Source organism: Orbicella franksi, chromosome 8 (genome assembly GCF_964199315.1).
Source record: "Orbicella franksi chromosome 8, jaOrbFran1.1, whole genome shotgun sequence".
NCBI lineage: Eukaryota > Metazoa > Cnidaria > Anthozoa > Scleractinia > Merulinidae > Orbicella > Orbicella franksi.
Window position 1 is genome coordinate 18,479,522 of NC_138152.1, and position 10,602 is coordinate 18,490,123.

A 10,602-nucleotide genomic window follows, 5' to 3' on the forward strand; every position below is an offset into this window, starting at 1 on the left:
GTGACGGTACAATCGTTTCGAACATTGCTGGCCTTTGTAACTCCATCTCTTCTTTCTATTCTGGTCTTTTTTCTTCTAAGCCTACTGATGCCGCTGGCCGTGAGTCACTGTTAAGCAACATCTGCTCTACCTTGACTCCTGAGCAGGATTCTTCTTGTGATCGTCTTCTTTCTGTTGGTGAATGCCGTTCTGCTCTGTCAGGTATGGCCAAACGCAAGGCGCCTGGTTCTCATGGTCTGCCCATGGAATTCTATGTTAAATTCTGGGATGTCCTTGGTAACGGTTGTTTGTCCCTATCTCAGCGCAGTGGTGTTATTTCGCTATCTTTAACGAAGGGCGATCAGCTGGACATTCGTAACTGGCGCCTGATCTCCCTTTTCAACGTCGACTATACATTAGCCTCTCGAGTCATTGCTGGCAGAGTCCTTAAGGTCATCCAACTTGTTGTGGACAAATATCAAACTTGTGGTGTTCCTGGTCGTTTTATTGGTGAGAACGTGGCTTTTCTCCGGGATGTTATCGACTATGCCACTCAGTCTGATGTCCCGGTCGCCATTCTCTCCCTCGAATGCTGATTCATGCGTTAAAGCTTGCAGGCTATGGGCTTTGGAGACTCCTTTGTCAGCTGGGTGGATATGATTTACTCTAATGTTCGTAGTTTTGTCAATGTCTATGGCTACTTGTCGCAACCTTTCTCTTTGTCTCACGGTGTGCGTCAGGTTTGTCCTTTGTCTCCGTTACTTTATGTTTTAGTCTCCGAAGTCCTAGCTGTCAACATCCGTGCCAACCCAAGAATTCGTGATCTTACTCTTCCTGGCTTCCAAGATCCACTGCCCCCTATTTCTCAATACGCTGATAACACTTCTATTATCGTCACTTCTGATGATGCCATCAAAGCTACATACGAGACATACTCCATCTACGAGAGAGGTTCTGGTTCAAAACTGAATCTCTCGAACTCTAAGTGTAGCTACAGCAGTTAAGTTGTGCGCGCGCGATGTACTACACTTGAAGCGGCGCGCGCTTCTGCAACAAATTTGCACGCGCAACATTGCGCAAGTTTTCAACGGGTTTCTTATTTAAGCTGTTTTATGCTTAATTACTATACTTTGTAGCTTTAAGAGTACTATTTTTGGTCATTGGAAGCTTATTTGAACGATTATTCAGTTATTTCAGGCTTTTTCATACGTATTTGTTTCGCGTATACGCTACCCTTTTTGCTAGGTCTTTCTGGTAAGCTCTGTGGTATCGCAAAAGCACACGCGTAGCGCCGCGACACCCAACTACCGTTATAAAAGAGTAGTTTTTTCGTTAGCAAGATCAGTTGACGCAAGATCTGTTAATTTAACGCAAGTTAACAAGTTTCTCCGAGTTTATCATTGTTCTGGTGATCAAGGCAGCACCAAGGTAATTATTTTTTACGCTATTTTAGTTTGTTTATGTAAGCGGTTTGTATCTTTAGTCGTTTAGTTCAGTTCCATCGCTTGTGAATTGAAAATTTAACTCTTAAGGTTTTAGATAAAGTCAAGTTGTATACGACATCGTTTTACCGTTACTGTAAATCGATCTTACGTTTTTGTTGGATTAGTTGTTCATTACATCAGACTTCCGGTTTTCTAGTTATAAGACCCCGTTGCATCTTGGGTCCATGTGCTTTTCGTGATCCGCCATCTTGTTCACTTCTTGAGTTGTGTGCCTTGTATGCGGAACAAATCCTTGCTTTGAAGCCTAAATATTACATGGTGGCAGCGGTAGCTAGAAATCCTCAACGTTAAACAATGCCAGGAGGCGACGAATCTAGTCCATCAACGTCGGAGACGACTAATCAGGCCCAAACAACCACACAAATTCCTCTTCCCGGAAAGTTCGAAGAGGCAAACAGCCCACAAGCAGCAGACGCATGGCCAAAGTGGCTTCGCCGATTCGACAGGTACATAGTAGCGTCAGGGCTCAACAATAAACCACAAACGGAGCAGGTCAGTACTCTCTTTTATGCAATAGGTGACAGTGCCGACGATATTCTTCAAACGCTTCAATTAGACGAAGGAACTGTCTCCTACGAGGAGATCAAGAAATCATTAAACGACCATTTACTCTGCAAGAAGTTAGCGCCAGTTTCGTGCGCCATGAGCTGTCAAAGCTAAAATCATCCAAAGCTACCGGGCTTGACAAAATCCCCGCAAAACCCCTCAAAGACGCATCCTCTGTAATAGCCAAGCCAATCAGTTATCTCATAAACCTCACAATTTCGTCTGGCGAAATCCCATCTCAGTGGAAGGAGGCTAAAGTAACTCCCATTTTTAAGGCAGGAAAAAAGGATGACGAGAACAACTATCGTCCGATTTCAGTTCTCCCCCTGGTTTCCAAGGTCATGGAACGTGCGGTCCAAGTTCAACTGTTAGTATTTTTTGAGGTTAACAAAGTTCTATCGGTATATCAATCCGGCTTCCGAAAGAAGCATTCTACCGAAACCGCGGTTGTCCACTTGGTTGATCATATATTAGAACACATGGACAAACAACAGTTGACTGGCGCTGCCTTTAATGACTTAAAAAAGGCTTTCGATCTTGTTGACCACAAATGTCTCCTTCACAATCTAGAGCACTATGGAGTTAGAGGGCACAGTCTCGGCTGGTTCAGAAACTATCTCACCACCCGCTCGCAGCGAGTTCAATATGGAAAGGAGTTATCATCCAGCCTTCCTCTCGACTTCGGTGTTCCTCAGGGTTCCTTGTTGGGGCCTCTATTATTTGTGATACACATAAACGATTTGCCTCAATGTTTACGGCACTCGTCGATTAGCATGTATGCGGATGACACTGTTATCTATTATTCTGGATCTGAGGCTAGCAACATCAGGGAAAATTTACAAGAAGACCTCAACCGTGTTAAGCAGTGGTTGGTGAACAGTAAGCTAGTACTAAACCAGGGCAAAACCAAAGGGTTACTCTTTGGAACAAGACAACTGCTGCAAACCACCTCAGACTTTGTCCTGCAGATTAAAAGCAAGGACATAGAGAGAGTGGCGAAGTTCACTTACCTTGGGACTATGCTCGATGAACAGCTTCACTGGAAAGCATATAGACACTACTTGTAAAAAAGTTAATAAGCGTCTAGGACTTCTAGCACGCATACGATCTTGCCTCACTCTTAAAGCAGCGAAGTGTGTCTACAATACCCTTATTGAGCCAATCTTAAGTTATACTGACACTGCTTGGGGTGAACTGTCTGTTGGCTCCAGCAACAGTCTGCAGCGGTTGCAAAACCGTGCTGCCCGTATCATTCTCAAGCGTGACTCTTCTAGAGATACTTTTAATGTTTTAGGGTGGACTGACTTAGAAACCAACCGTAAAATCCACAAATGTGTTTTAGGTTTTAAATGTTTGCATAACTTAGTTCCTCAGTATTTAAGTAACTATTTCATTAGGAACTACAATGTACATGGTTACAACACTCGAAGGAAGGCTGACCTCCATCTACCCAAACCCAAACTTAGCCTTGGCAAACGTACTTTTAGATTTTCTGGCACAGCCCTTTTTAATTCACTACCTTGTAAAATCCAACAAGCTGTATCACTCTCCTCTTTTAAAAATCTTGTTAAAGCCCATTTTATTTATAGCATCTAATTTATGATATCTATTTTTTTCCCTAACAGTTCATGCTTGTAACTCGTTTCAATTTTTTAAACTCTTTTTATATAACTATTTCAACTACTAGACATTAGTTTTTTTTTTTAACTCTATTTTTATAACTATTTTAAACTATTAGACATTTTATATTTTTAGAAATTGTATTTAGCAGGGCCCCTCTGGATACCAGCCACTGTGCTGAATTGGCCACCCTGCATAAATAAAGTTTTACCTACCTACCATTTTGCTGAACGGCGAAACGTAATCGTTGAGAGAGCGCGTTTTAACAAAAGGTCCCAAATAGCGGGAGAATCAGTCGACACATTCATCCAGGATCTATACAGATTAGCAGATAATTGTGACTACGGTGTGTTGAAGGATAGCTTAATTCGAGACCGAATTGTAGTGGGGGTACTTGATGATTCACTTTCCGATCGACTTCAATCAAAAGCCTCTCTTACACTCGCACAAGCCGTTCAAATGAGTCGTCAGGCAGAATCTAGAGCACAAAACCGTGATCTTGTCCGTGGGGACAACAAACCAGCTTCAGTAGAATCTATTAACTCAGGAAAGTTTGGAAATAAGAAAGTTCCGAACAAAGAAACTCCCAAACATGCCCAAAGTTGTGGATGGTGTGGCCGCGAAAGACACCAGCGCCAAGTTTGCCCGGCTAAAGATGCTACCTGTAACAAATGTAAAAAAAAGGGACACTTTCAAAATGTTTGTCGCAGCCCTGCCTCCCCAACAAAGAAAGTATACGAGCTCGAAGATGAGGAAGAGCAGGAAGAGGGAGATGAGGTTCTATTTCTTGGAGAAGTTCAAACCACAAGGGGGGGTTGGACCGCCCAACTCGGGATTAATGGCCACAGTACTCGCTTCAAGCTGGATACCGGTGCCGCAGTCACAGTCATTGGTGCACATACCTCGTGGCTGAAAGATCAGAAGTTTGCCAAACCGAAACAAACCTTACGAGGCCCCGAAAATATTCAAATCCCAGTCATTGGCATGTTTGAAGCTAACCTTGCACACCGCCAAAGAAAAGTTACTCAACCAGTCTATGTCATACGAGACCAGACATGTCCACTGCTAAGCAGAAAAGCTTGTGTTGCATTGGGCCTAATCACTCGTACAGATGACGAGATTGGTGAAGTCACTCCACAAAATGCTGATTTCAAAACCGAATTCCCCTCACTGTTCAGTGGCCTGGGAAAAGTGAAGACTGAAGTCCGCATAACGCCGCAACCTAAAGCAAAGCCACATTGCGTTTACACACCAAGGAAAATCCCTCATCCGCTATTGCCAAAGGTCAAACAAGAATTAGACTCTATGCTTCAACAGGGAGTCATCTAACCAGTAACAGTTCCAACTACTTGGTGCTCTGCTCTCGTCCCAGTCCCCAAACCTAATGGCAATGTCCGACTCTGTTTAGATCTAACCCAGTTAAACAAGGCGGTCCAGCGAGAAATCCATCCAATGCCATCAGTCGATGAGAGTCTTGCCAAGCTGGGAAAAGGTCGCTTCTTCACCAAACTCGATGCAAATAGTGGGTTTTGGCAGCTTCCGCTTGATGAAGAGTCAAAACTGCTGACTACATTTGTAACACCATTTGGCCGCTACTGCTTCAACCGCCTTCCGTTCGGCATAAGCTCTGCGCCAGAGATTTTCTAGCGTACAACGTCCGAAATCCTTAAAGATGTAGAGGGCGTAATTTGCCAAATGGATGACATCCTAGTCCATGGAGCTGATCAAGAAGAACACGACAGACGCGTCAGAGCTACACTGCATTGTCTACAAGAGGCTGGCATAACCCTCAACATTGAGAAATGCCAGTTTTTTAAGACCTCTGTGAAATTCCTAGGCTCCATTATTGACGAACAGGGAATACATGCAGACCCAATGAAGACGAAAGCCATATCAGAATTTCCACCTCCCCAAAGTGTGAAGGACCTGCAACGCTTTATGGGGATGGTGAACCATTTGGGGAAATTCACTCCCCGACTAACCGAGATGAGCGAACACCTGCGTCAGTTGTTATGCAAAGACACCACATGGCTGTGGAGAGACCCCCAACAGAGAGCCTTCGAAGAGATTAAAACGGCCCTCACATCAGCTGAAATATAACAGCTGACGCACTCTCCCGTGCACCTACAGAAAGTCCCAGAGAAAAAGAGGAGCAGTTTGTAGACGAGTTAGAGAGCTTTGCAGCCGAGACAGTGTTCGCACTCCCAGCGACTACACAGCGCTTGTCACAGATACGAGAGGCACAGATCGCTGACGAAGAATGCGCTCAAATCAGGAACTATTCTAGTCAAGGATGGCCAGCATACATGCTTCACCAACCCTTACTACGTCCCTACTGGGAAAACAGAGCCCATTTCAGCATTGTTGATGACTTGCTTCTCTGTGACGAGCGCATAGTGATTACCAGGTCCATGAGACTGGAGATACTTGGCTGCATTCATGCTGGTCACCTTGGTATAACCAAGTGCCTAGCTAGAGCCCAAACCTCTGTATGGTGGCCAGGGCTCTCTACGCAGATTGAAAACATGGTGGAAAATTGTAGCACCTGTGCCAAAGATCGCCCTGAGCTCAAAGAACAACTCGTGTCAACCTCCTTCCCTTCACGTCCATGGGAAAGGCTAGCTGCCGACCTCTTTGAACTCAAAGGAAAGGTCTACTTGATTGTCGTTGACTACTATTCAAGATGGTTTGAGATGAAGAAACTGAATAACCAATCATCTGCCAGGGTCATTTTAATCCTGAAAGAACTATTTTCCACACATGGCATACCTGACATCATTGTATTAGATAATGGCCCACAATTCAGCTCTGATGCCTTTGTGCTGTTTGCCACTGAGTACGATTTTGTTCATGTGACAAGCTCACCTAAATACCCAAGAGCCAATGGGGAAGTTGAAAGAGCAGTCCGTACGGTCAAAGCACTGCTCCGCAAGAATGAGGACCCGTATCCAGCCCTCCTTGCTTACCGATCTACCCCTTTGCAAAATGGGTTTATCACCCAGCGAGTTACTAATGGGGTGCCGTCTGCGTACCAAGGTTCCTGCCATGCCAAGTGTCCTCAAACCAAATGTGCAAGATACCGACAGGCAAAGAGTGCAACTGAGAGAGGACGAATACAGGTCAAAGCAACAGATTTGTCATGACAAACGACACCAAGCCCGTGCCCTCCCTCCACTCACCACTGGCGAGCAAGTTTGGGTGCGCGACCAGAACCGGGAGGGTCAGATCGTTGGAGCCACCAACCTACCGAGATCCTATTTGGTGAAGACCGACACGAGCACATTGCGACGTAATCGCTCTGGTCTAGTTCCAACCAGTTCGAAGCCAGCCTCTCCCTCTGATGGCCTAACTGTAACACCTCGCGATCACGCACTGCCCGTGGACCAAACACCTTGAAAGGTTTCTACCCATGTGCGAGAGAATCTACCGGCTGAACTAACACCTGCCGGATCCACAACAGCTGTGTTAACCCAAGAAGGCCATCCGAACATGGGGAACTCTCTTATGGAGCGTGTTACACGCTCAGGACGAGTAGTAAAACCGCCACAACGGCTAGATCTGTGAACATTTAACAAAGGGAACTTGCCTTGAACATTGTTACATTATTGTTGAGTTTACCGAACTGTGTGCACAGAGTTAGCACTCAAACTTTGTGGGGAGATGTTGGATTAGTTGTTCATTACATCAGACTTCCGGTTTTCTAGTTATAAGACCCCGTTGCATCTTGGGTCCATGCGGTTTTCATGATCCGCCATCTTGTTCACTTCTTGAGTTGTATGTCTTGTATGCGGAACAAATCCTTGCTTTGAAGCCTAAATATTACACTTTTTTCCTTTTACTTTTGTAACTTTCGAAGCATTTGAAATGTATTTATATCCTGTTATTTTCGCAAGCTAATGCATAGTTTATTTGTATCTTTTATTTTAGTTCTCACGGTGTTTATGAGGTTTTCAAAGAATTTTAATAAACAGCAGTTTGTGAACCGACGTTAACCAGATCACTGGAAGAATAGTGAGAACTTGCTGAACTACAAGAAGACTTCGAGCGAAGACAACTGCAACTAAAGTCAGGCAAGTCAAGCAACTAAAGGTCAAGCCCGTAACCGATCAAGGTCAAGAAGCGTGAAAAAGGCAACTGTGGGAAGACAACGAAGGAGGTTCAGCTACGGAAACCATAACTAATACAAGTAAATTAAAGTAAAGGTTTATAAGTTTCCCAGCTGCAAGAACATTATAATTACAGAGACACTGTTTAATTAAGAAGATTCGGCAATTGCCGCCGAAATAAGTTTATAATTACGCTTAAGTGAAGTTCACGTATTCTAGACAACCATTTTGTCACGTTACGCGGCCTCTCAGTTGCGAAGTATTAAGATTTAAGACGAAGTTATTTAAGTAATAATACACATGAAAAAATTACTCGATTCTGATTGGCTAAGAGCAGTGCAGTTCAAGTGTAACACCAGTGCAAAAAGTGTAACTCCAGTGCAAACTACACATCGAATTTCTGGATTATGATTGACTGAAAAACAATAGGTAAAATGATGACAAAAATTTTGTGATGAAAAAGTTTTCTCACATGAGAAAAAATGGCTTCAAGAAAGATCTTCCGGCACTTCTTCCGCGCGAATTTTTTCATGTTCATATTATTAATAAGTAATCATACGGTTTTTCTCGTTCAATTTGGAGTTAATTTGCACTTGTAAATTTTTCAAAAAGCTGAAATTGCACTCGCCGAAGCGCCTCGTGCAATTTCAGCTTTTTGAAACACTCACTTGTGCAAATTAATTCCAAATTGAACTCGAAACCGTATGATTACCTATACTAATATTAAGAATGTCTAGCTCAGTAAGTCAAGTAGTAGATTTAATTAATGAAGAAGAGTTATCGATTTCTGCGCAGGCCGAACGCGATCAAGTAGATAAAAATAGCCTAAACGTAGACCAAGAGTAGTCGGAGCCTGAACCGCGGACTACTAGAGTTCGAACACTCACAGAAAAGGGCCAAGCCTATCAGGAGCAGCGCCAAAAAGAGCATGAGAAGAATGAAGATCGGCTCATTAAGAAATTTCACGAAGCGTACGACGCGTGGAAAATGCAAGCAACAGATATCGAGTCGTTCGTCGCCAAACAGTTGCCATCGTCACAAGTAGAAAAAGCTGAAAAGGAAGGAGCAATTCTCCGCTTGAAAGATCTCCGCAAAAAACCGAGAAGTTATACGATAAAATACGGAACGATCAGGCTCCAAGACAAGAAATTCGACAGAAAATGGACGAGGACGATATTGATTCAGTTGAAGATGATCCGCTTGACACTTCTTCAATCCAGATAGACCTTGAGAGAGAAGCAGCTTCCTCACTTCGGCGTCAAGAACTCAAACATTCACCATCAGATAGAAACACTCTAAATTCAACCGCGCAGCCCGCTCAAAAGCCTCGGGACGCACATCAATTTTCCGTGGAAAGTGAAGCCATCCATCCCGTATACGTTCAACCGCAAGCGTCATCAGCAAACGTAGATACTGTCACCTCGATCGTCACAGCGATAGCAGATTCATTCAGCACGAGTCGCCTCCCAGCACGTGAACCGATCATCTTCAGCGGCGAGTCCATCGTTATATCCAGATTGGAAGTCGTCCTTTCATGCCCTCATACACCAAAAGAACTTACCGTCAAGCGATAAGATGTATACTTGAAACTATACGTTAGTGGATCTGCCAAAGAAGCTATTAACGGACTTTTCCTGTAAGGTTCATCAGAAGCCTACGAACGAGCGTGGAACATTCTAGACGGGAGGTTTGGTCATCCGTTCATAGTAACAAATGCTTACAGCTACGAAAATGGCCCAAGATCGGTATAAAAGATCTCCAGGGTCTTAGAAGATTTGGTGATTTCCTAACAAGTGTGGAAACTGCCTGCAAGTAATCTCACCAAATTGCCAGACTGGCTTGTTTCACGGTGGAACAGAGAAGCCACAAGAAAAATGAAAGAAGAAAAGAAGTATTCAGATTTCAAGACCTTCACAACCTTCATCAGGGCTGAAGCAGATCTCTTATCCAATCCTATTTCATCGTGTCATGCTGTGAAGGAGTTGGAAAGGGCAACAGACAGCACTCACAAGGAACCAAAACCGAATGACGAAGAGAAAAGGTCTGTTCACCACACCAAGACGACGGAAGAAAGTTCAAAGGAACCAAACAGAACCTTAAAGCTGCAACCGCAGTGTACATTCTGCAAAAGGACTGACCATCTGTTGAATGCATGCATAAAGTTTAAGGCCGAGACACGCGAAAACAAACTGAATTTTGTCAAGGAAAACAGACTTTGTTTCGGATGCCTGAGGAAGGGGCGCATGTCTACTGATTGTAAGAGGAGGCTGACCTGTGCGATCTGTAACAAAAATCACCCCACCTGTCTTCACGAGGAAAGACATCCTAAGACGCCAGAAGAAAAGAAGAGAAGAGAAGAACAGGAATCCGCCAATGTTCGCAAGAGTACATGATGTACATCGCAAGGCGCCTCCAGTGCCAACACCTCTATGATAGTTCTCGTGTGGCTGTCATCATTGTCAGCTTCGATTGAGCACTATCAAGTCAAAACTCACTTTTTGAGAGCCAGAGTCTCAAGCCTTCAAGTAAGAGGATATATTTCTGACGTCAAGATTCATATACCGGTTGCTTTTAGAAGTACGTCTATTCCCGCCGAAGAAGAGTACATCCCTACTAAGGCCACAGCTAAGAACTGGGAACATTTGAGACTGATTGAAGGCAACATGCACGACCTCTTTAACTGCAATGTTGGGTTGCTTATTGGATACGACTGCTCGCAAGCTGTAACCGTAAGAGAGGTTCTCGCTGGTGGCAATAACGAACCGTATGGCATTAAAACTGATCTTGGATGGAGCATCGTTGGTGTGAGTGATGTAAGGAGTAGACGGGCCCTCTGCCAGAAGGTT

At 44.1% G+C, this 10,602-nt stretch overlaps 2 protein-coding genes across 3 annotated transcripts; both read left to right on the forward strand.

Moving 5' to 3' along the window:
• Positions 1-1,498: 1,498 nt before the first annotated feature.
• LOC145495074 (uncharacterized) lies at positions 1,499-10,186 on the forward strand. 2 transcript variants are annotated; one of them, XM_081474648.1, is made up of 2 exons: positions 1,499-1,976; positions 7,578-10,186. In XM_081474648.1, exon 2 carries the CDS (start codon positions 9,631-9,633, stop codon positions 10,147-10,149), a length of 519 nt encoding a protein of 172 aa, XP_081330774.1. In that variant the 5' UTR covers positions 1,499-1,976; positions 7,578-9,630; the 3' UTR covers positions 10,150-10,186. The 2 variants fall into 2 exon arrangements, with proteins under 2 accessions (XP_081330774.1, XP_081330775.1); XM_081474649.1 differs by having other exon boundaries at positions 1,499-1,930.
• LOC145494207 (uncharacterized) lies at positions 1,779-4,979 on the forward strand. Its single transcript, XM_081473663.1, has 3 exons — positions 1,779-1,930; positions 2,041-2,917; positions 3,786-4,979. The coding sequence occupies exons 1-3, from the start codon at positions 1,779-1,781 to the stop codon at positions 4,977-4,979; spliced, it is 2,223 nt and encodes a 740-aa protein (XP_081329789.1).
• Positions 10,187-10,602: the final 416 nt, after the last annotated feature.

Coding starts and splice junctions, on each gene's coding strand:
- LOC145494207 (XM_081473663.1), top strand. CDS start 1,779: ATGCCAGGAGGCGACGAATCTAGTCCATCAACGTCGGAGACGACTAAT. Junction 1,931..2,040: donor TGGCTTCGCCGATTCGACAG/GTACATAGTAGC, acceptor CGCTTCAATTAG/ACGAAGGAACTGTCTCCTAC. Junction 2,918..3,785: donor GGTTGGTGAACAGTAAGCTA/GTACTAAACCAG, acceptor TTATATTTTTAG/AAATTGTATTTAGCAGGGCC.
- LOC145495074 (XM_081474648.1), top strand. CDS start 9,631: ATGAAAGAAGAAAAGAAGTATTCAGATTTCAAGACCTTCACAACCTTC.